Source organism: Salvelinus sp. IW2-2015, linkage group LG22 (assembly GCF_002910315.2).
Source record: "Salvelinus sp. IW2-2015 linkage group LG22, ASM291031v2, whole genome shotgun sequence".
Taxonomy (NCBI): Eukaryota; Metazoa; Chordata; class Actinopteri; order Salmoniformes; family Salmonidae; genus Salvelinus; species Salvelinus sp. IW2-2015.
This window is the reverse complement of record NC_036862.1, coordinates 5338709-5364949: the sequence shown is the minus strand read 5'-3', so window position 1 is coordinate 5364949 and position 26241 is coordinate 5338709. Positions and strand designations below refer to the sequence as shown.

The window sequence follows — 26241 nt, the reverse complement described above, 5'->3', positions numbered from 1 at the left end:
GAAACAGTCCTATCTGGTGCAGAGAACACAAAGACAAAAGACAACCACCCACAAACCCCAACACAAAACAAGCTACCTAAATATGGCTCCCAATCAGAGACAAACGACTAACACCTGCCTCTGATTGGGAACCATATCAGGCCAAACACAGAAACAGGAAAACTAGACACACAACATAGAAATGCCCACTCAGCTCACGTCCTGACCAACACTAAAACAAAGAAAACACAAAAGAACTATGGTCAGAACGTGACAGAAGTACACTTTCAAATTCTACATAAGATGTAATTCTATGTTGTCCAAATTTGTGCCTATTGATATCTGCGTTTTCTGTGAAAAAGGTGAGACTCTGACTCACTTGTTCTTTGAATGTAAATTTGTGTCAGAATTTTGGGGAAAACCTTGCAGAATACTTATTTATCATTATGAACACTACCCATGTTTTTGACATTAAGGATACAATATGTTACTTTTACAATGATATCAAGACCATTGAAATAATTGTGATTTTTCTTATTCTTGTTGCCAAATACTTTATACACAAACAAAAATTCCAGAATTATATACCAAAATTACAAATTTTTGATTGAATTTAATTATCTTGTTAAGACATTATCCCGAGTAAATAAGATGAACATCTTCCTGATTCATTATAATTCGTTTTTTTTCAGAATGAATACAATTGCACTAGAATTGTTAATTTTCAAAAATTATTTTATTGATATTTTTTGTATGTTTTAGTATTTTCTTGTTAATACCTGTGTTTTGTTTTGTTAGACATGTTTGATGTAGCAATGTAAATTGATTTTTGTATTATGAATAATACAAACATTTAAAAATAAATTACCCTAGTTACAAATGCAATTTTCATCCCTGTTTACAAGGAATTATCTATATTCTGAAGGATTGCATGTCGCGAACAATTGTCACTGACAAAGACAATACTCGCGGATCGTTACTGCCACACTGAGATGTCGAGACAGAAGAATTCCCAGGTGAGAGACTCGGCTAGTTAGCTAGCACTCTGCATAAGTCATACCTCACTGATAATATTCTGCGCAGTGAGGCATGCGTCGTTTTTACAGCCAAGCCAGAAACGCTCCGATTGGTTTACTCACGCGCCTTTCTGCACCGTGGGAGCTCTACCATTGGAGAATACATCTCATATATCAAAGGGTTTCATTACAAATAATATCTGCCTCACCATCAGCAGCCACACCCATTGAACCTGTAGATTAGAAGCTAATGTCATGTTATATCTTAGCTGTCTTTTTCTAAAATGGCAGATTGACAGTTCCTGCAGTAAAAATTATGTGTGTTCATTCATTAAACTAACTCTAAATAATAGCATAATATGATGTTGCTGCCTTGTCAGAGTTTCTATAGCTGCTGTATTATATGCCTGCAACATCCAGTGTGTCAACTCCTGTCTTCTCCTATAAAACCTAAAGGTTGCCAGCGTTGAACGGGATCAGATTTAAACAGAAAACTCTTATCCTTTTCATATTATTGCTTTCCACATACATACAGTACATGTACATTTCATAACCATTTGGAAAATGCCTAAAACAAATTATCTTTCTAAAGTCTATCACTACCCCTCCCTGCTCATAATAACTGACACAATGAATCGGCACTCTTGACTTATCAGCTAGGACCAGGGAAATGGGGGTGTAGGAAGTAAAGATGCATAGTTGTTCAGTATCTCTCGGGCTAGGCTATATGACTCGCCACTGCTCCCCACAGACACAGCAGGCTTTCACAGCTCTACAGACGACACAACGTGCTGCTCCGCGTGTAGAAGCTAAGGTTTACTGAGAACTATGGAGGGACCTTATAAGTACATCAGGGTAAGAGGAAAGCAATTCATGCAGAGTTTATATAAATATTATTGTATGGAGCAGTTATATGTGGCTTATAGTGAAAGGAGTTGACACAATACGAAGGGAATAACTGCCAAGAACTGCAACTACATGTATAAGTTTAAAAAACTCCATTATTGGAAAAATGGCTGTTGTAAATGTATTGCTTTCATTTTTTCCCAACAGGATGGGAATGGGAAAGTTAGCCGGGTCATACGAATTGGAACCCGAAAGAGCCAGGTATGATACCTTTGGTGGTTGAGTGGAACCAAATTGCATTTTTTGTTGTTGTTGTTGATTTCAGGTAATGTCATTTCTCACTTTAACTATTTTTCCAGTGTCAGTGAAACTACTGTAGAGTTACACTTTTGAATGGCGAAACAGCTTTTGAATGGGGGGGTAGAGAGCGTGGCAACTCCTTATCAGATAAGGTTCCCCTCTCTGTTCCCTCTGATACAGCAGTCAGGGACGTCTGCACCTCCTGCATCAGAGATAGATTGTTCACTGCTCCAGTAATGTCTAGCCTTTTACTACAGCTTGTTATGCTCACGTCCCACTGATTTGGTAACTCACGGCTGAACATTCGTTTCTTGAATAGCCTATGATATTCAATATTATCCAAGAAGTGAACTAGCTAGAAACCAGTCATCCAAAATGCAGACACACAAATGATGTAATCCAAATTTAATTGATTTCTGTTCATTTGTTGACCTCAGCTGGCTCGTATTCAGACGGACAGCGTTGCAGAAAAGCTGAAGGGACTGTACCCCGATGTCCACATAGAAATAGGTGAGTCCAGGTGTCCCGCAATACACTCTTAGAAAAAAAAGGTGCTATCTAGAACCTAAAAGGGTTCTTCGGCTGTTCTCATAGGAGAACCCTTTGTAGAACCCTTTTGCGTTCCATGTAGAAGCCTTTCCACAGAGGATTCTACTTTGAAACCAAAATAGTTCTACTTGGTACCCAAAAGGGTTCTATCTGAAACCAATAAGGGTTCTCCCATGGGGACAGCCGAAGAACCTTTTGGAACCCTTTTTTCTAAGAGTGTATGAAAAAAAGGTTTTATACATTATATACAAGTAACTGGCAAAATAATAGAAACACTTGAGTAAATGAAGGACACAAAGTACATTGAAAGCAGGTGCTTCCACACAGATGTGGTTCCTGAGTTAGTTAATAAGCAATTAACATCCCATCATGCTTAGGGTCATGTATAAAAAGTCTAGGCAGGCCATTATTTAGGCAATTTTTGGGCTACCATGGCTATGCCCCCATAGGATGTCCCCATACACAGGGCATGAGCGGTCACTGAATGGTTTGATGAGCATGAAAACGATGTAAGCCGTATGCCATGGCCGTCTCAGTCACCAGATCTCATCCCAATCTAAGGGTTATGGGAGATTCTGGAGCGGCGCTTGAGACAGCGTTTTCTACCACCATCAACAAAACACCAAATTATGGAATTTCTTGTGGAAGAATGGTGTTCCATTCCTCCAATAGAGTTCCAGACATTTGTAGAATATATGCCAAGGTGCATTGAAGCTGTTCTAGCCCAACGCCCTATTAAAACACGTTATGTTGATGTTTCCTTTATTTTTGCAGTTACCTGTATGTTGTGTTACTTATAGTGCAGTAATCTTCATTTGACTATAGAGATGCATCACCAATAAGATATGTACAACACAGTAATTAAATGACTATATCACTTTGATTACGTCATTGTCTTTCTGTTTCAGTTGGCATGACAACAACAGGGGACAAAATTCTTGACACAGCGTTATCAAAGGTAAATCTATTTTTATACTAAAGCGTGCCTCATGAGAACTAAATTGTTGCCCAAATTGTTCATTTTACTTGACTCCAGTAGTGTGCAAAAACCACTGCCATTAGAATATAGTGTTTTCTCCATTGTGTACATATAAACTTATGGTCTGAACTGAAAATGTTATGGGGTTAACAGTTAGTAACCTATTTGCTTTCTAAATGCAGATCGGAGAGAAGAGCCTTTTCACCAAGGAACTGGAGACTGCTCTGGAGAGGAACGAGTAAGTCTAATTTTGTCATCTGGAACTGGCATGTCAGTTGGATCCACTTGTCAGGCTTGGGTGTTGTCAAGAAAAATGTTGTCAAGAATGGTGATAATAGTGGTCTCTTGTGTGTGAATAAGCCTTGTAATATACAGTCGCTAGTGAGAGTCTACACACCCCTTGCACAGTCAACACATTTTGCTGCCTTAAAATGTCATCTCAAATGGGAATATATTGGATTTCTTTCCTATCGATCTACACAACCTACTCCACATTTTCAAAGTTAAAGAAAAATGATAGAAAATATTCAAAATTAATAAAAAAAGGTTGATGTTTTGATAATGAATGTCTTCACACCCCAGAGTTAATACTTGGTGGAAGCACCTTTGGCAGCCATTACAGCGGTGAATCATTCTGAATAAGATTCTACCAACTTTGCACAACTCTTAGGGCAACATGTATTCATTGTTTTTGTCAAAATGGCTCAAGCTCAGTAAATTTGAGTGCTAGTCATTGATGGAGCAATATTCCAATCTGATTTTCAAGCAAATTCAAGTCAGGGCTGAGGCTGGACCACTCATGAACACTTTACACCTTTTGAAAAGCCATTCTGGTGTGTCTGACCAAAAATTGTGTGATTGTCCCGCTGAAAAATAAACTCTATCCCAGGGTTAGCTTTTTAGAAGACTGAGGTGGGTTTTCCTCTAAATTTTTTCCTGGGTTAGGGTTAGGTTTAACCCTTTGCTCCTTTCATATTTTGTTTTATCCTGACAAACTCCCCAGTCCCTTCCAGTGAGAAGCATACCCAGAACATGATGCTGCCAACACAATGCTTGACTCTGTGTTGTGTTTGTATTGGATTTGACCTAAGCCTGTAGTTTTTAATTTAGGCCAAAAAGTCAATTTCTTTGCAGTGTTGTCTTGCGGTATTACTTCACAGCCTTGTTGCAAACATAATGGATGATTTGAAGTGGCTTTTCTAAAAAAGGCTTAATTTTTTAAACTTTGTCATACAGGTCAGTAATGTGGAGTGAATACAATATTGTTGATCATATGCGTTTGAGTATTGTGGTGGCAGCATCAGGTTATGGGTATGCTTGTCACCGGCAGGGACTGGGGAGTTTTTCAGGAGAAAAAAATATGAAAGGTGCCTCCCGAGTGGCGCAGTGGTCTAAGGCGCCACTACAGATCTGGGTTCAAACCCGGGCTGTTTCACAACCGGCCGTGATCGGGCGGTGCACAATTGGCCCAGCGTCGCCCGGGTTAGGGGAGGGTTTGGTCGGGGGGCTTTACTTGGTTCATCGCGCTCTAGTGACTCCTTGTGGCAGGCTGGGCGCCTACAGGCTGACCTCGGTCTTCAGGTGAATAGTGTTTTCTCCGACACATTGGTGCGGCTGGCTTCCAGGTTAAATGGGCGGGCATTAAGAAGCACGGTTTGGTGGATCATGTTTCGGAGGATGCATGACTCAACCTTCGCCTCCCGAGCCCATTGGGGAGTTGAAACAATGAGACAAGATTGAAATTGGGGAGAAAAAGGGGGTTAAAAAAAAAGATATATATATATAATATAAAAGGAGAAAAGCCCAGATAAAAAGTTACACAAAACCCTGCCTTAGTCTTCTGAATACCTAAACCTGGAATAGAGATTTATTTTTCAGCAGGACAATTACATAAATTGTAATGCCAAAGACACATCAAAATGGCTTTACAATAGGTGTTGAGTGTTCCTGAATGGTCCTGACGTAAATCTGCTTAAAAATCTGAGACACGGTTGGAATATTACTGTCCATCAATGACTCCCAACCAAATTTACTGAGCTTGAGCAAATTTAACTATGGATACATGTTGCCCTAAGAGTTGTGCAAAGTTTGTAGAATCTGATTTAAATTGTTTCACAGCTGTAATTACTACCAAAGGTACTTCCACCAAGTATTAACTCTGGGGTGTAAAGACATACGCCATCAAAACATCTTAGTTTTTTTTTTCCCCCATACATTTTGAAAATATTCTATAATTTTCTTTCACTTTGGAAATGTGGAGTAGGTTGTGTACAGTAGGATCAGTTGGATAAAAAAAAAAATTCATACATTTTTCATATGTAATTTAAAGGCAGCAAAATGTGGAGACTGTGCAAGGGGTGTGTAGATGTTCACTACGCACTGTACATTCAAACTGTAGGCTACATTACTATTAGCCCGAATCTGGAAAGCTACTACCTGCTGAAGTACTTTCTTTATTACAACGTAATGGCATACATTTAGAGTAGCTTCAACACTTCAGACAAAACCATTGATGTCTTCAAGACTTTGATTTGTGCAGGTGTTTAATGTCCAGAGTCTTCGCTCTGAAGTGTTGCAAAAATAAATGACTCTGTTGTGCTGTGTCTCCTATAGGGTAGACTTGGTGGTCCACTCTTTGAAGGACTTGCCCACGACTCTGCCTCCTGGCTTTACCATAGGAGCAGTGCTAAAGTAAGTCGAAACCATAGTGCCTCTGTAAGGATCCACAGAGAAATCAAACACACTCTCCTTAATTCATCTGGGCCTCTTTTGTTTGTGTTTTAGACCTTTGAACATACTGATTCGGTGTGAAACACTATCAGTTTTACTCACATATTGTAATATATTGAAAGTTCTTTCTTTCAAAGTTTATACAGGTTTCATCATTATTTAATTGACTATGTAGATTTGAAATCATGATCTAGCTAGCGTGTGTAGACATTTACTTTGAATACTCCAAGCGCACTAGAGTTCGTCACTTTCTGAATATCTACTATTGAAGTAGGATTGTCTTCACCACTACTGTGTAATGGTCAATAGTTGTTTTTCTTCCTGTTCTTTTAAGGCGGGAGAACCCCCATGATGCAGTCGTCTTGCATCCCAAAAACATGGGCAAATCTCTCGACACCCTGCCCGAGAAGAGGTACGAAACACAGTTGAATCTTACTCATGACATTGTTTGAAGATTCTTTTCCTATCTGTTTTAAAGGAGTGGCTTGACATTGATCTTGATGGGTTTGTTTCGTAGTGTGATAGGCACAAGTTCGCTGCGACGGGCTGCTCAGCTAAAGAAAAGATTCCCCCACCTTGAGTTTAAAGATATTGTATCCTTTCACTCACCGCCACTCACAGTATAGCGAAATATCAAAACAGGATCTTCATTTCAAATCTGATGCACATCATATCAGTCATGACTACATCTATAGAGGGTTGTGAGTTTGTTTCCTTAGTGGGTTTTTTTCCAGCGAGGAAACCTTAACACGAGGTTGAAGAAGCTGGATGAAAAGGACGACTTCTCTGCCATTATTCTGGCTGCAGCTGGACTGAGTCGCATGGGCTGGGAGAGCCGAGTCAGCCAGGTAGCTTCTTCCAACATTCCACTTCACAACACCTTGTCCATACCAAGATTAATCTTAATTCATAAAGATTCAATTGTATGTGGTTTATAGACAATATGTAAGCCTACTGTATACAGTGCCTTCGGAAAGCATTCAGACCCCTTGACTTTTTCCACATTTTGTTATGTTACAGACTTATTGATGAAATATTTTTTTCTCAGCAATCTACACACTACCCCATAATGACAAAATGCAAAAAGGTTTTTAGAAATGTTTGCAAATGTATTAAAAATAAAAACAGAAATACTTTATTTACATAAGTATTCAGACCCTTTGCTATGAGACTAGAAATGGAGGCCAGGTGCATCCTGTTTTCATTGATCATCATTGAGATGTTTCTACAACTTGGTTGGAGTCCTCCTGTGGTAAATTCAATTGATTGGACATGATTTGGAAAGGCACACACCTGTCTATATAATGTCTATACAGTGCATGTCAAAGCAAAAGCCAAGCCATGAGGTTGAAGGAATTGTCTGTAGAGCTCCAAGACAGGATTGTGTCGAGGTACAGATCTGGGGAAGGGTACCAAAACATTTCTGCAGCATTGAAGGTCCCCAAGAACACAGTGGCCTCCATCATTCTTAAATGGAAGAAGTTTGTAATTAACCAACATTTTTCCTAGAGCTGGCCGTCCAGCCAAACTGAGCAACCGGGGGAGAAGGGCCTTAGTCAGGGAGGTGACCAAGAACCCGATGGTGACTCTGACAGAGCTCCAGAGTTCCTCTGTGGAGATGGTTGTCCATCTGGAAGGTTCTCCTATCTCTGCAGCACTCCACCAATCAGGCCTTTATGGTTGAGTGGCCAGATGGAAGCCACTCCTCAGTAAAAGACACCGGACAGCCTGCTTGGAGTTTGCTAAAAGGCACCTAAAGACTCTCAGACCATGAGAAACAAGATTCTCTGGTCTGATAAAACCAATATTGATCTCTTTGGCCAGAATGACAAGAGTCATGTTTGGTAGAAACATGGCACCATCCCTACGTTGAAGCATGGTGGTGGTGGCAGCATCATGCTGTGGGGATGTTTTTCAGCGGCAGCGACTGGGAGGCTAGTCAGGATCGTGGAAAAGATGAACGGAGCAAAGTACAGTGAGATCCTTGAAGAAAACCTGCCCCAGAGCGCTCAGGACCTCAGACTGGGGCAAAGGTTCACCTTCCAACAGGACAACAACCCTAAGCACACAGCCAAGACAATGCAGGAGTGGCTTCGGGGCAAGTCTCTGAATGTCCTTGAGTGGCCCAGCCAGAGCCCGGACTTGAACCCGATCAAACATGTCTGGAGAGACCTGAAAATAGCTGAGCAGCAACGCTGCCCATCCAACCTGACAGAGCTTGAGAGGATCTGCAGAGAAGAATGGGAGAAACTCCCCAAATATAGGTGTGCCAAGCTTGTAGCGTCATACCCAAGAAGACTCAAGACTGTTGAAGCACCTTTGGCAGCGAATACAAAGTACTTAGTAAAGGGTCTGAATACTTATGTAAATGTGATATTTCAGTTTTTTAGTTTTATTACATTTGCAGAAAAAAAAGAAATACGTTTTTGCTTCGTCATTTTTGGGTATTGTGTGTAGATTTGATGAGGGGTAAAAAACGATTGAATCCATTTTAGAATAAGGCTGTAACGTAAGAAAATGTGTAAAAAGTCAAGGGGTCTGAAAACTTTACGAATTCATTGTATCTTTAATTTGTGTCTTTGCATTTGAAGATCCTGGGCCCTGAGGACTGTATGTACGCTGTTGGACAGGTGGGTAGATTTATTTTATGAAGGAGAAATTGACAACTTTAACTCTTATACCTGTGGTACTTATTCCATTGTGTAATAACAAAAAACGCTGAACTGTTATTAAAACTGAACATTTTATCTTGAAAGGGTATATCACAGTTGCTAACCCATTATCACCAGGCCTTCGTCCGAGACCCCTTTTTGGCACTGTATACAGTTGAAGTCGGAAGTTTACATACACTTAGGTTGGAGTCATTAAAACTCTTTTTTCAACCACTCCACACATTTCTTGTTAACTAACTATAGTTTTGGCAAGTCGGTTAGGACATCTACTTTGTGCATGACACAAGTAATTTTTCCAACAATTGTTTACAAACAGATTATTTCACTTATAATTCACTGTATCACAATTCCAGTGGGTCAGAAGTTTACATACACTAAGTTGACTGTGTCTTTAAACAGCTTGAAAATGATGTCATGGCTTTAGGAGCTTCTGATAGGCTAATTGACATCATTTGAATCAACTGGAGGTGTACCTGTGGATGTATTTCAAGGCCTACCTTCAAACTCAGTGCCTCTTTGCTTGACATCATGGGAAAATCAAAAGAAATCAGCCAAGACCTCAGAAAAACAATTGGAGACCTCCACAAGTCTGGTACATCCTTGGGAGCAATTTCCAAATGCCTGAAGGTACCACGTTCATCTGTACAAACAATAGTGCGCAAGTATAAACACCATGGGACCACGCAGCCGTCATACCGCTCAGGAAAGAGACGCGTTCTGTCTCCTAGAGATGAACGTACTTTGGTGCAAATCAATCCCAGAACAACAGCAAAGGACCTTGTGAAGATGCTGGAGGAAACAGGTACAAAAGTATCTGTATCCACAGTAAAACGAGTCCTATATTGACATAACCTGAAAGCCCGCTCAGAAAGGAAGAAGCCACTGCTCCAAAACCGCCATAAAAAAGCCAGACTAAGGTTTGCAACTGCACAAGGGGGCAAAGATCGTACTTTTTGGAGAAATGTTCTCTGGTCTGATGAAACAAAAATAGAACTGTTTGGCCATCGTTATGTTTGGAGGAAAAAGGGGGAGGCTTGCAAGTTGAAGAACACCATCTCAACCGTGAGATGTATTGTATTGTCAATCTTGTTTTGTATTTAACGCCACTTTAAATGTGTACATGACACTACAACAAAATTTCCCCATGGGGACAATAAAGTAAGTAAGTAAGTGAAGCACGGGGGTGGCAGCATATTGTTGTGGGGGTACTTTGCTTCAAGAGGGACTGGTGCATGTCACAAAATAGATGGCATCATGAGGAAAGAAAATTATGTAGATATTGAAGCAACATCTCAAGAAATCAGTCAGGAAGTTAAAGCTTGGTCGCAAATGGGTCTTCCAAATGGACAATGACCCCAAGCATACTTCTAAAGTTGTGGCAAAATGGCTTAAGGACAACAAAGTCAAGGTTTTGGAGTGGCCATCACAAAGCCCTGACCTCAATCCTATGGAACATTTGTGGGCAGAACTAAAAAAGCGTGTGCGAGCAAGGAGGCCTACAAACCTGACTCAGTTACACCAGCTCTATCAGGAGGAATGGGCCAAAATTCACCCAACTTATTGTGGGAAGCTTGTGGAAGGCTACCCGAAATGTTTGACCCAAGTTAAACATGTATGTAAACTTCTGACCCACTGGGAATGTGATGAAAGAAATAAAAGCTGAAAGAAATAATTCTCTCTACTGATATACTGACATTTCACATTCTAAAAATAAAGTGGTGATCCTAACGGACCTCAGACAGGGAATTTTTACGAGGATTAAATGTCAGGAATTGTGAAAAACTGAGTTTAAATGTATTTGGCTAAAGTGTATGTAAACTTCCGACTTCAACTGTATGTGAGAATTAGAATTTTCACAATGGTCTTAACTGACTGAGGGTCCATTGCTTGGCTGTATTCCAGGGGGCTATTGCCATTGAGGTGCGGGCCAAAGACAAGGACATCCTGGAGATGGTGTCTGTTCTGCACGACCCCAACACGGTCCTGCGCTGTATAGCAGAGCGAGCCTTCCTCAGACGACTGGCAAGTCTCACTCTGTCTCCTAGATATTTTATTACAGTGTGTCCAGTGTATCTGTGAATTGTTGGCTGCTAGTGGATTGTTGATGCTACTTAATGTAGATACTCGTATAGGACCAGTTTCCCAGACTCAGACTGGCCTGGGTCTAATCCTGGACTGAAAAGCATGCTCAACGGAGAATCATCACTGAAAGGGCTTTTTAGTCTAGGACGAGGCCTAATCTTTGCCTAGGAAACCGGCCTTTGAGGTACAATTGCAAGTGAAAGTAGAAGTCTTTACATTAAAAAGAATATAAAGTAATGGTAAGCTTTATAATTATGTCACATAAACAGTACTTAAAGGGGCAATCCGGAGTTGAAATAATCACAACGCGTACACCCCACCTCTATTTTGGTAAAAAGCTGATGGAGGGGTCTGGAGAAATGTAACCACTCACAAATTCGTAGACAGAGCTATGACTAACCATCTAAGATTTAAAATGATAGTTTTAAACATGTTCGGAGGCAATACAGTGTTTTAAAAAATATATATTTACAATGTTTACAAACATTGGAGTAGAACAAGTTTTGTGTTCTGATTGGGTACGACAGTTGAACTAAGCTCATGAGACATTTCTAAGTTATATTCCTCAATAATAAATGGGTATAAATCATTACAGTGCATCAGTATACTGATCAGTACACCACTGGGCCGAACACCCTGCCATTCAGACGGTGTCAGAGGAAGGCCCTAAAACTTCATGCATCCAGCCACCCAAGTCATAAACTGTTCTCTCTGCTACCGCACGGCAAATGGTACCGATGCACCAAGTCTGGAACCAACAGGACCCTGAACAGCTTCTACCCCCAATAAACTGAACAAAAATACTGAGGAGTATTTCTGTCTGTACTAAAGCCCTTTAGTGGGGAAAAACTCATTCTGATTGGCTGGGCCTGGCTCCCCAGTGGGTGGGCCTATGCCCTGCAAGTCATGTAAAATTCACACATTAGGGCCTAATGAATGTATTTCAATTGGCTGATTTCCTTATATGAACTGTAACTCTGTAAAATCTTTGCAATTGTTGCATGTTACGTTTATATTTATGTTCAGTATAGTTAGTTAAATAGTTAACCAATAGCTACCTGGACTATCTGACCATTTTTTGGCTCATCACATACACCGATGCTACTGTTTATTATCTGTCCTGTTGACTAATCACTTTCTTCCTAGTTATACAGTATGTACATATCTACCTCAATTACCTCATACCCCTGCACATCGACTCGGTACTGGTACTCCGGTGTATATAGCAAAGTTATCATTACTCATTGTGTATTTATTATTACTTTTATTATGACGTGTTATTACTTTTCTATTATTTCTCTATTTTATTTTTCTCTGCATTGTTGGGAAGGGGTCGTAATCAAGCATTTCACTGTTAGTCTACACCTATTGTTTACGAAGCATGTTACAAATACAATTTTATTTCATTAATTTATCATTTTAAAAATGTATGCAGCTACTGCAGATTACCCCCTTGTAACCAAATGTCAATATTTTCTTGTATGTCCCATTATACTTGTCTGTCTACACTCCAGTGTAATCACTTTCGCTTGTTGTAGGAGGGGGGTTGCAGTGTACCAGTTGCTGTCCACACTGAAGTCAAGGACTCTCAGGTAAGGGCTTATGACACTTGCTAACGCGTACGTGTGCGTCATTGCATATCCATGGTTGCATTCTTGCGTGTATGCTGTTTGTAACTGCTGTGTTCTATTTACCAAAGCTCTACCTGACGGGTGCAGTGTACAGCCTGGATGGTTCAGACAGTCTCAAGGAGACCATGCAGACCAGCATTGCTTCAGACAATAAGGTCCGACTACTGATTTCTCACTCCGTCAGAACACAAAATGAACCTCTTCTCATTAAACGTATCAGCTCACCAAAGGGCTCCCTTCTCAGGGCATATTTATTAGGTTTATTTAAGCCGTCTTTTCCTCTGTGGTAGGTGGAAGAGCGAGTGGATGAGTGGGTCCAGCGAGTTGGCGTCACAGCGAACAACATGCCAGGCCCGGCCCAGGATGCTTCTGAGAAGCTAGGTCTAGACCTGGCCAATCTACTGCTGAGTAAAGGGGCGAAGGAGATCCTTACCGTGGCCAGGGAGCTCAACGATGCGCGATAAACACACTCTGTGCCTCCCGCTGGGTCTGGAGGTGTAACCTGCACTTACCGGTAGTCCATACTCATATTAAAGCTCACACGTGGCTGACTGAGGACTCGTGATATAGAATAGCACCACTAGACCTGGGTTCGAATAGTATGTGTTTTCATTTAGAGTTTGATTTAGCCTGCTTTCAGCGCCAGAACATTAATGTACAGGTAACTGCCAAAATAATGGAAACACTTGAGTAAATGAGGGATACAAAGTATATTAAAACAGGTGCTTCCACAGATGTTTGGTTCCTGAGATAATTAAGCAATTAGGATCCCATCATGCTTAGGGTCATGTATAAAAATACTGGGCAGGCCATAGGATCACAATGCCCTCATCCACAGGGCACGAATGGTCGCTGAATGGTTTGATGAGCATGAAAAACAATGTAAGCCGTATGCCATGGTTATCTCAGTCACCAGATCTCAACCCAATTGAACACATGGGAGATTCTGGAGCGGCGCCTGAGAGTGTTCCCCACCACCATCGACAAAACACCAAATGATGGAATTTATCGTGGAAGAAGGTTGTCGCCTCCTGCTAATAGAGGTGCATTGAAGATGTTCTGGCTCGTCTCGAAACATATGGTGTTTCCTTTATTTTGGCAGTTACCTGTACACACATTGAGGGACTCCATTTCTAACTGTTGTTGGGATCATGCTACCTCTTTCATCAACAGAGCTCTGATAACCTGGTTTGATGAATGACGTGTGTGACACATTAGTGATGTCTGTTGAACAGACCCAGAACATGCAAGCTACAGTGACAAACTCTAGCTTATGAGTACTGTCAGACCAAGCCCACCTGTCTACAACACCAGAGCGACTATTGTTATTATTACGTGTATATATATTTTTTTCCCTTGATCGATGGAATACTATAAACAAGCGATAAACACTGGTTACCGTACAAAAATTAAATGTTGGATACCTGTGACATTTTCCTTTCAATGTGTTCACATAAGTTTAATGTGTTTTGGATCCTGGGAGGATTTTTATTGCTTACTTGTTTTGCTATACCAATTTTAAGAATATAAAGCAGTGTACAATAACACCCAACAAACGTCATCTGCGTACTTAAAAACAGGCCCTGTGTTCATAAAGCGTCCCAGAGTAGGAGAGCTGATCAGGTACTCCCTGGCCATGTAATCTTATTCATTATGGCAAATCTGATCCTAGATCAGCACCCCTATGCTGAGACACTTTATGAATACGCGCACAGGTTTGGTATGTTCACTGTGTGTACTTGATCCAGCCTACTAGTCCACGACTTCAGAATTGAACAAGTATTCCATAACCATCCCACTAGATATTGCTCATATGGTAACTATGTGTGTGTGTGTTATGAAGAAAATAGAGAAATTAATTGAATTTAGTTGTAGGCTACCTTTTAGATATGTTGTGTCATTTGTTAACAAACCTTATGCAGTCAGATAGCATAGTTTTGTGCCTTACTTTAGTTTCTGTCTATATGGCTGCTGTGTGTACAGCTTTGCTTACAACCTAATTACCTTGATCTACAAATATGCCTTTTCCTCGTACCCCTTGAGCCTGCACAGGTTTTCCTCATTGTGACCCCTCTAACTTATATTTTTGCAGAATTCATTATGTTGCATCATGTTATATTAAGTGGTGTTATGTTGTCTGACTATCGATACTTGAAAGGCATAGAGAGGGTGGTTGTGCCATATTTCTGTTTTGCAGCTTTCTGCTTTCCGCTGTAGTGCTCAGACGTTTTAAGAAGATGCTGGTCAAATGATACTTGCCATACCATCTATTCGTTCAATATCGCAGCATTCATCATGATATGACAGAATGTGGAAATGTATTGCAATCTGAAAGCTTGATGCTTTGCTTTGTCACCTTCATTAATTCTGTCATAAAAAGGAGGCGGCCTCAATTAAAGCCACTTGTTACTCTCTAGCTTGTACATTGAAAGTATTTTATTTGATTCGTAGTTTATTATTCAACCAATGTTTGGTAGAGCAGCAGAGTTTTCAAATAAGCGTGTTCATTTTCTTAATCCTCTTCGTTCTTCTCGGTCTTAAAGGAGCAATCGGCAAGCGCTTCATCCATTTTGGGACTTCTGAATTCATTAAATGTACCCATTGATTCTTGAAGAATATAACTTCTAAATGCCTCACAAACTTAGTTCAACTGTCGTACCCCATCAGAACCCAAAAGATAAGCTTTTTTCACTCCAATGTTTGTAAACAAAGTAAATATAAACAAACATGCCTCAAAATATGGGTAAAACTATAATTGTAATATCATGGATGGTCAGTCCTTGCATCCATAGCTCTGTCTATGAATTTGAGAGGGGTTACAACCCTATCCCTCAGCTTTTTACCGAAACAGGCGTGGAGAAAACACATCGTTATTGTTTCGACTGCTGATTGACGCTTTAAAGGGAAAGTTCACTATTTTACAAATTAACATTAGATGGTTGGTTCCTCACCCTGAAAGTGATCTGGCCTAGGAAAAGCTAATCCATGTTTAGGTTTTCTTTTAAATAGCCACTACAAACTTAAGATAACTTTGGCCACCGAAGCTAAAAATCAACAGAAGTGTTGGGGGCTACCACAGCAGGTTCATCAGACAATGGAAGCGTCTTGTTCACATTGACAGTTTGAAGTGACTCAAATCATATTTTCTTGCATGTCCGATTTGAATCTGTTGACAGTTTGACAAGAACATGTGGTAGCTAACTAGCTTGACAATTGTTTACAAACAAATTAGTGAATGTGCTAGAAAGCTAAACCGCTAACTAGTTAGCTAGTTGCCTGCTGTGGCTAGCTAGCTGACTGCTGTGGATAGCCAAAAAGTACTCGTTTTGAAACTTGGATAATCTTATCCTTTGAGGCTTTCAAAGTGTTCTTACACTATGATTTTCAACATTCAACGCAACTGGTAAACGTCCATGGCAGGCATTGTTGTCACCTTAGCTTGCAACATAACTTCTGAGTGATAGGAAGCACGAGCGCCACCACCAATCAGCCTACACCACTGAACACACACCCTTAGTTGCTGTAACAACTAGCATAGCCATGTCAGCAAATGACTGCTGTCTGAACACACACAAATCCGATTTGGTCACTTGTAACTTGCTATTTGGACAGTCAGTATTCCTAAACTGATTTCAGAAACAAAACTGATTTGAGCATTAAAGCCTGCAGTATGAACTAGGCTTAATTGTCTACTGACTTTAAGTTACTCCCTGCAGTTTCCACATGGCTCCTTGTCAGATCCCTTTGTTCGGTCATACAGGCTGGTGGCAATGTCGGTCATATGACATGCAGTTCCTCACTATCAGCTTGATGGGACATCTAGATCAGCTATTTGCAGTAATATAGTTAGTTTACAAAGCATATACTGAACACTACAAGAACTAAAGTGTGTGGACACCTGCTCGTTGAACATCTCATTCCAAAATCATGGGCATTAATATGGAATTTGTCCCCCCTTTACTACTATAACGGCCTCCACTCTTCTGGGAAGGCTTTCCACTAGATGTTGGAACATTGCTGCGAGGACTTGCTTCCATTAAGCCACGAGCATTAGTGAGGTCGGGCACTGATGTTGGGCGATTAGGCCTGGCTCGCAGTCGGCGTTCCAATTCATCCCAAAGGTGTTCGATGGCGTTGAGGTCAGAGCTCTGTGCAGGCCAGTCTAGTTCTTCCACACCGATCTCGACAAACCATTTCTGTATGGACCATGTTTTGTGCACAGGAGCATTGTCATGCTGAAACAGGAAAGGGCCTTCCCCAAATTGTTGCCACAAAGTTGGAAGCACAGAATCGTCTAGAATGTCATTGTATGTGTAGTGTTAAGATTTCCCTTCACTGGCCTAGCCATAACTATAAAAAACAGCCCCAGCTGGCATTATGCATTGGAGAAGGTAGCATTCTCCTGGCATCCTCCAAACCCAGATTTGTCCGTCGGACTGCCAGATGCTGAAGCATGATTCATCACTCCAGAGAACCTGATTCCACTGCTCCAATCGCAGCGAGCTTTACACCACTCCAGCCGACGCTTGGCATTGCACATGGTGATCTAAGGCTTGTGTGCGGCCATGGAAACCCATTTCATGAAGCTCCCGACAAATAGTTATTGTACTGATGTTGCTTCCAGATGCAGTTTTGGAACTCTGTAGTGAGTGTTGCAAACGAGGACAGACAATTTCTACGCGCAACAGGTACAATTTTCATGTTGTTGGACACAGCATGAATCGAGCCCATGGTGGTGCAATTCAGTGCTGTGCTCTACCGACTGATCCACACAGGGCTACAAGTAGCCAACCATATTGAAGCATCGTGATGACATTCAAAGGGGAATTCATGTTAAAATAGTGACTATATTGTAGCCTTCATTACATTGTAGACAAGGTACCTACCAGGCAGCAGTACCAGCAGGAATGTGGATCTGAGAGCCACCAAAGGTCAACAAAGCACTCTCACATTTCCATTATCAGATTTTGCACCAGTGTTTGCAACTTTTGTGATTCCACCTCTGAGGCCCGCATCATCTTTTTTTCAGCTTGATACATTAATCAATAGCCAAAAGTTGCCGCTAGCTAGCTAGCTAGCAAGCTAGTTATTTGCTTGCCAGCCATAGTTAACGTGGCCAGTTCTGGTCAGTGATATGGTATCGTCACAATTAGCTAAGTAACTAGCTAACAACAAACTTATCAGTTATAGAAAGGGCAAGTTATGATAAACAAAAAGCTAGCTAGCTCGCTACCGTCCATGGTATTGCAGCTGCATGACTGCAAGACGTCCCCTGCAGCACAAGAACACTAACTCAACACCATCACCCCCATGGCAGACTGAAGACAGCGGTGCAGAATACCTCAAGATAAAAAGGTAATATTGTCACGCCCTGACCTTAGAGATCCTTTTTATGTCTCTATTTTGGTTGGTCAGGGCGTGAGTTGGGGTGGGTATTCTATGTTTTTGTTCTATGTGTTTGGCCGGTGTGGGTCTCAATCAGAGGCAGATGTCTATCGTTGTCTCTGATTGAGAACCATACTTAGGTAGCCTTTTTTTCACCTGTGTTTTGCGGGTAGTTGTCTTCTGTTTTGTGTGAGTACCTGACAGAACTGTTGCGTTTTGTTTCAGTGTTCAGGTTATATTAAACATCATGAACACGTACCACGCTGCGCTTTGGTCTAATCCTTCTTCCTCAGACGAACATCGTTACAAATATTCAATATCTGTAAGTTTGACTAAATATTAGCACTTCACTCCACATACTCATTGGCAATAACCTTCAATCTGGATAACAACACAAAACACATTATAAGGCTTGAGAAATGTATCAACCAATATCACCAATACAAACAACACCAAAACATGTCAGAGCGTAAGCATGGAGAACCAATCCCCAAAACAAAAGGAGACTCCTTGACGGACACAGATGTCACCTTCAAATAATATTTTTGCCAAAGATTATATCGCCGCCGGGCTGGGCAACCTGAGCTTTTGCTATCTACATTCATTAATTGTGTCTAATTAAATACATTTTATTTTATTCATACATTTTACTTCATTCAACATTTGTTTAACAGTCTTCAAAGAGGTGTTCTCATTTTCTTCGTCCTCATCTTCAATCTTCATTCTTCTTGGTCTTTACCAAGAAAGAACAAGGAACCCATGCCTTTGCACCATATTTCCTATGATGTCAGGGTAAATGTTCATCTTAAAATTAAACGGAATTCAAACAATTAGAGAATTATTACTTAACCATGTTTAAAAAAAAATTGAATTACATAAATTGAGGCACAAACTGTGGCATCTTTTCAAATCACAAAACAGTATTGATCAGAAGCTACTCTCTGTTCCAACATGATCACACAAAATAACATTTACACTGGTTGAAAATCACTGTCACAGAAACCAGCCAAAGCCCACATATTTATCTGCCGATTTAGACGTATTAAGTGAGTGAACCTCCCCGCTAATGATTTAGGTGTTAGTAAGTGACTTAGGGTTAGGTATGGGGTTAGTTAGTGACTTAGGGTGTGGTATGGTAGTGACTAAGGTTCCGGTATGGGGTTAGTGTTTTAGGGTTATGCATGGTAGGGACTGAGGCAAGGGTTAAGCTTAGATTAGAAAACAAAAAACAAACACATCAGAAACAACAACACGCCCGGATTCGTACCTCTGCCACTCGCGGAATGCAAGCTTGGGGTGTACATTGTAATTTTCTGCTAAATGACTTAAATGTAATGTAAATGTCATGCCAAATATTCCATTTTTAGATGCCAATAGACTACGAGTTTAAGTTTCACTTTCTCCACTGGGGGTCACCATTCAGTAATTACTTAGAATGAGGGCCACAACAATTAATTAAGGTAAAGTATGCTGAACAAAAATATATAAACTCAACATGCAACAATTTTAGTTCATATAAGGAAATCAGTCAATTCAAATAAATTCATTAGGACCTAATCTATGGATTTCACATGAACGGGAATACAACTAGGTGCACCTGTGTAATGATCATGCTGTTTAATCAGCTTCTTAATATGCCACACCTGTCAGGTGGATGGATTATCTTGGCAAGGAAAAATGCCCAGTAACGGATGTAAGAGAAGTAAGCTTTTTGTGCATATGGAACATTTCTGGGATCTTTTATTTCAGCTCATGAAACATGGGATATTGCATTTATATTTGCATTCAGTGGAAATGCTTACAAATCAATCGAGATATGCTCAATAATATATTTTTCATTATGAAATTGTGCATGTTGAATAAATTAAATGCTGTATATGAATCATGTCAAACCTAACAGTTTTTTTGTACAATATCTCCATATGAACTTATGTTAGTCATACACGTATGACAATATAGTAGATCGGATAATAGTTTATTGTTAGATAGTGTGTTGTTCTGTTGTGTACACTTGAGAAGGGATAGGAACTCTAGTAAGCCTCACTAGAGAAGTCTCACCTGGATAAAGTAACTTAGAAGCTACAGCAACAACATCAGTGGAACAGGTGCGGGTCTTAAAGGGGACAGTGCAAATAAAAAGTGATGTTGACGTAAACAAAAATCACAATCACTCTATATTGTGAACCCTACTAAAAAGGGTGTTTTATATTGTTTGTCTGTTGTTTAAAGAACATAATTGCATGTTAATTACCAGTTCATTATTCTTATTGAGAATTCACACAATAGATCACAAAACTTTTGAGAAGCACTGCAGGTAAGCCTTATAAGTGAATTCATCAGGAATCAAGTAAGACCCAAGTGCAGACGGTGTGAAGTAACAATGTTTATTGTAACCACAGGGGCAGGCAAACGACAGGTCATGGAAGGCAGGGGCTGATAATCCAGAGCAGAGGCCAAGGTACAGGACGGCAGGCAGGGTCAGAGACAGGCAGTGGTCAGGCCAGCGGGTACAGGGTCAGGACAGGCAAAGGTCAAAAACCAGGAGGATGAGAAAAAGAGAGACTAGGGAAACCCAGGCGCTGAGACAAACCGCTGGTAGGCTTGAACAAACGAGACGAGGAAGATGGGAAGATGGGCGACACCTGGAGGGGCTGGAGACAAGCACAAGGACAGGTGAAACAGATCAGGGCGTGACAGAATTCTTGAATCGACACACATCTTTTTTCGATAAAGATGAACCAATTTAATGAGGGCTTTTTAGAATTACACAGTGGCATTGAACTTGTTTGCTTCATTACGCCCAGAAGAGCCTTTCATCCAAAGAACACCTTCCATTCTAACATTGGAAGCCGAGGAGCACTCCTACCACCAACCATGCATGACCTGGTGGTAGGAGTGCTAAATCTAAGACCGTATTAAACAAATTACCAATAAATAACCACGTTGCCTTTGCATGCCTTGTGTGTGTGTGTGTGCATGTGTGTGTGACAGTGCTCCTCCCTCCAGCTTGCTCCCTTTTGATGAGGTCAGGGATGTAATCAGTTAATTCATTTCTATAGAACAGCATCATTACTTTGAGGTGGTTGATCCATCCAAACAAGAGCATGCTACCGTAGGTCCATTTGATGTAAACTGAATAGGGGCTCTGGTTATGTACACAAGTTAATGTTAGTGATTAGGGGCTACGGCCCCTAAAGGTACCTGTATTGTATTATTACTATATTCCCAGAGCTCTGGCTATGTGGAGTATAGGGATCTAAGTCTCACATAGAATAGTCTGGTTAAGGAAGAGTTCATATACAGAAGGTCATTTGAGTGAACTATCTGTTATGTGAAGTTATCCAGTCTGTTTATTGTTCTTGATTATTCTGCGGATCAATTCCCTCCCCTCATCCCGCAGCTCGCAAATCTTTATCCTGCTCTCTCTCTGCTCTGCCTTTGAATATATCTTATGATGCTCCAGAATGATGGCCCCAGAGTTCTAATTCCTAATTCAATGACACGCCCTGACCTTAGAGATCCTTTTTATGTCTCTATTTTGGTTTGGTCAGGGTGTGAGTTGGGGTGGGTATTCTATGTTCTATGTTTTGTATTTCTTTGTGTTTGGCCGGGTGTGGTTCTCAATCAGAGGCAGCTGTCTATCGTTGTCTCTGATTGAGAACCATACTTAGGTATCCCTTTTTTCCACCTGTCTTTGTGGGAAGTTGACATTTTTTTAAGGCACATAGCCTTTGAGCTTCACGGTTTGTTTTTGTAGTGTTTATTGTTTTTTGTCGGCGTCATTCTAAAATAAAGAGAAAATGTACGCTCACCACGCTGCACCTTGGTCCTCTCCTTTTAACGACCGTGACATTCAATGGTTCTGGTCCTGTGCCTAATCACCAATGTAGACTACCATTTTGTCAACAAATATGCCCCTACACCAAATAATATTGTAAATAAATCTATAGTGGGCTCTTTACAATAACTTTGCTTCTCCACCAGGGGTCACCATTCCAGTATGTAACAACTTAAATGGAGGGCCACACCAATTTTGATATAGAATGAAGGCATGCTTCCAAATCATTCAAAGTAGCTCAATAACGATTTTTTTTATTATGAAATTGAGCATGTTGATTTGTTAGATATAATAATTTCCAACCAAACAGCCTTTTGCAATATACAGTGCATTCGGAAAGCATTCAGACCCCTTGACTTTTTACAAATGTTGTTACTTTACAGCCTTAATCGAGAATTCATAAAATATTTTTTCCCCTCATCAATCTACACACAATACCCTACAATGACAAAGCAAAAACAGTTTTTTTTTTTAGAAATGGTTGCAAATCTATTAAAAATAGAAAACAGAAATAGCTTAACATAAGCATTCAGACCCTTTCCTATGAGATTCGAAATTGAGCTCAGTCCATCCTGTTTCCATTGATCATCCTTGAAATGTTTCTCCAACTTGATTGGAGTCCACATGTGGTAAATTCAATTGATTGGACATGATTTGGAAAGGCACACACCTGTTTATATAAGGTCCCACAGCTGACAGTGTATGTCAGAGATAAACCAAGCCATGAGGTTGAAAGAATTGTCCGTAGAGCTCTGAGACAGGATTGTGTTGAGGTACCAATCTAGGGAAGGATACCAGCATTGAAGGTCCCCAAGAACACAGTGGCCTCCATCATTGTTAAATTGAAGAAGTTTGGAACCACCAAGACTCTTCCTAGAGCTGGCCGCCCAGCCAAAATGAGCAATCAGGGGAGAAGATCCTTGGTCAGGGAGGTGATCAAGAACTCGATGGTCATTCTGATAGAGCTCCAGAGTTCCTCTGTGGAGATGGGAGAACATTCCAGAAGGACAACCATCTCTGCATCACTCCACCAATCAGGCCTTTATGGTAGTGGCCAGACGGAAGCCACTCCTCAATAGAAAGCACATGACAGCCCGCTTGGAGTTTGCCAAAAAGCACCTAAAGGACTCAGACCATGAGAAACAAGATTCTCTGGTCTGATGAAACCAAGATTGTACTCTTTGGCCTGAATGCCAAAGGTCTGGAGGAAACCTGGCTCCTTCCCTACAGTGAAGCATGGTGGTGGCAGCATCATGCTGTGGGGATTTTTCAGCTGCAGGGACTGGGAGCCTAGTCAGGATCAAGGGAAAGATGAACGAAGCAACGTACATTGAGATTCTTGATGAAAACCTGCTCCAGAGTGCTCAGGACCTCAGACTGGGGCAAAGGTTCACCTTCCAACAGGACAACAACCCTAAGCACACAGCCAAGATAACGCAGGAGTGGATTCGGAACAAGTCTCTGAATGTCCTTGAGTGGCTCAGCCAGAGCCTGGACTTGAACCCGATCTAACATCTCTGGAGAGACCTGAAAATAGCAATGCAGCGACACCTCCCCATCCAACCTGATTGAGCTTGAGAGGATCTGCAGAGAAGAATGGGAGAAACTCCCCAAATGCAGGTGTGCCAAGCTTGTAGCGTCATACTCAAGAAGACCCGAGGCTCAAGACCCGTCATACTCAAGAAGACCCGACCCGATCGCTTCCAAAGGTGCATCAACAAAGTTCTGAGTAAAGGGTCTTAATACCTATGTAAATATGATATTTCAGTCATTTTATAAAATTTTTGGGTAAAAAAATGTTAAACCTGTTTTTGCTTTGTCATCATGGGGTACTGTGTGTAGATCGATGAGTAAAAAAAGGATTTAACAAAATGTGGAAAAAGTCAAGGGATCTGAATACTTTCCGAATGTACATACTGTATCTTATCTCCATATCAACCTACAGTACATTATGTACACACTTATGAAGATATAGTAGATCTGATCATGCTTTATTGTTAGATAGTGTGTTGGTGTATACACTTGAGAAGTCATCTGAACTCTAGTAACCTCCAGCCTCACCCAAAGTAACCTAGACTCTGCAGCATCAGCATCAATGGAACAGGTGCCGGCCTTAAAGGGGCATTGGATGTGGACATAAACCAACAAGTCCTCAGAATAAAGCATGTACGTTGTGAGGGAACACGGAGTGTGGTTTACCTTCATCTGTAATTGATTGAATGATGGCGTACATCTTCCCCACACCCCACACACCAGGAGTCAGTGCAGACAAATTCCTGCCCTGCAGCTGTGGAGGGACACGAAATGACAACGAAACAATGCAACAGTGGACGTTGGTGAATTTTCAGGTGTTCAAGCCTCAACTTGCCATGCAGTGTTCCGAGGGCTGAGACGGTCTCTTGGAAATGCAGCCCCCAGTCAACTAGCTGTGGCACGTTGCCATTATCATCACATCCCTGCATTTATCTGTGGAATTCAATGTTGTCTCCAACAACCTAAAGGAACAACAATATTATGAACATTGCTTGAAGATATAAAACACATACACAAACGCATGCGTAGAGACACCTACAAACACACACAGATACACACACAGGCACAAACACAGCCACGGTTGTGCAACATTCAAGATGTCACAGACATTCTCCTCATTCTTGTCAGCCCTCATAGTTTGCAATAGTTTTGAGATGTAGGCTAACAGACCTACGTTTCAGAGAAAGGGGGCAAGCTGGGGGACAAGACTGGTCTGATACAACTGATTTAGGCTATACATAGGCCTACATAACATAGATTATAAAATGGCAAAAAAATAGATATAAAATAGGCCAATCTATCCCTGCATAGCTACATTAAATTTCCATTTCTAAGATATTAGAAACTATTACTATAAGACTATTCTGCCGATTATCCGTTGATGTAGTGTACAGTTTACATAACTTCCCTTGTCATCCTGAATTAAGATGAATGGATCAGTATTTCCAAGAACAATGTAGCAGGCAGCATGGCCTCGATTTTTTCCCATGAGAAGTAGTCCTAGCATCCATAGCTCTGTCTATGAATTTGAGAGTGGTTACATTTCTCCAGTCCCATCCATCAACTTTTTAGCTAAACAGTGGCGGGGTGTTCTTTGATATTGTTTCAACTACTGATTGACGCTTTAACATCTCGCCTCAAAACCGACCCCTGGTCCACACCCAGAACGCCCGCGAGGAACGCCTTAGGACACAGGCAGAGAGCGCTGAATGCTAGAAGCGGGCAATACCTTGACTGTGTAGCCTAGCAGCCTGTGTTGCGGTACGCAGTGTGAAGATAGGCTGAATACCGTCAGAAAAAGCTAACTTATTGGGAAGCCGCGAATGTAAGGTCTGTCATTGCATCAGTTGTCCTTTAATTTAGTTGAACGTTGCATTTTGTCACAGAACCCCAGGTTGGGCTATCCATTCATTCTCTTTCCGAAATGGGACTCTGAATGACTGGTAGTCGTCACATCTCGGAAATGAGAGTGGATCTTTCTATTTCAGGACAGATCTGCCAGTTCTAGCGCACCTAAGGATTTAGAAGAAGAGAGCAAGCATCGCATCCTAATCGTAAAGACGCATCAACATGGACCAGACGTTATTATAATCCGCATGTGCTGCTTGACATCGAACGTCACCTGTCATTTCTGTTATTTTATATGATTCAATCATTATTTTTTAACAAGAGCTGTTAAATTAACCCTGTCTTGTCTTAATTCACATGATAGAGGAAGGAACAGAACACATTCCTCTTATCCTGAGTTAACTTCAGGTGAGTTATTTTTTAACGATTTTTAAAATGATTATTATGAAGTATTATGACATTTGTCATTGTATCAAAGTTAATCCGATGCATTTATTACATATCCACTAACAGAAAACGGTCATTTAAATGGTAATTTTAGATATTATCAACGGTAAAAAAAAAATACAACTCTGAAACGTTATGGTGCTTTGTGGGAAAAGTTATGGTATATTATGGTAAATTGTGAGAAAATTGCTCTTTTTAAAATGGTACTGTAATTCCACTCCACAGAATATAATACTGTACCATATCTTTGGAGCGCCAAAAACCTTTTGACATGGTGCATGGTGCATGGTATTGTTGTTTCTGGCTCATTAATTTATTTTGAGGGGTGCCTTGTATGAGGCTATATTTGTTGCATCCATGAGGGGGGAATGCTGTACCAATTTAACGCCCTATCTGATTATAGTAG

At 40.9% G+C, this 26241-nt stretch overlaps 1 protein-coding gene and 1 long non-coding RNA gene across 2 annotated transcripts; both read left to right on the top strand.

Moving 5' to 3' along the window:
- Positions 1 to 1722: 1722 nt before the first annotated feature.
- Positions 1723 to 13846, top strand: LOC111949643 (porphobilinogen deaminase). The gene is made up of 14 exons (XM_023966982.3): positions 1723 to 1850; positions 2049 to 2102; positions 2579 to 2651; positions 3599 to 3648; positions 3852 to 3907; positions 6283 to 6360; positions 6734 to 6811; positions 6917 to 6992; positions 7134 to 7247; positions 8991 to 9029; positions 10974 to 11093; positions 12692 to 12745; positions 12853 to 12939; positions 13075 to 13846. The coding sequence occupies exons 1-14, from the start codon at positions 1824 to 1826 to the stop codon at positions 13246 to 13248; spliced, it is 1080 nt and encodes a 359-aa protein (XP_023822750.1). The 5' UTR covers positions 1723 to 1823; the 3' UTR covers positions 13249 to 13846.
- Positions 13847 to 25229: 11383 nt separating this feature from the next.
- Positions 25230 to 25797, top strand: LOC111982610 (uncharacterized). The gene is made up of 3 exons (XR_002879786.1): positions 25230 to 25370; positions 25529 to 25594; positions 25753 to 25797. It is a non-coding gene; the product is annotated as an uncharacterized lncRNA (long non-coding RNA).
- The last annotated feature ends 444 nt before the right edge of the window (positions 25798 to 26241 follow it).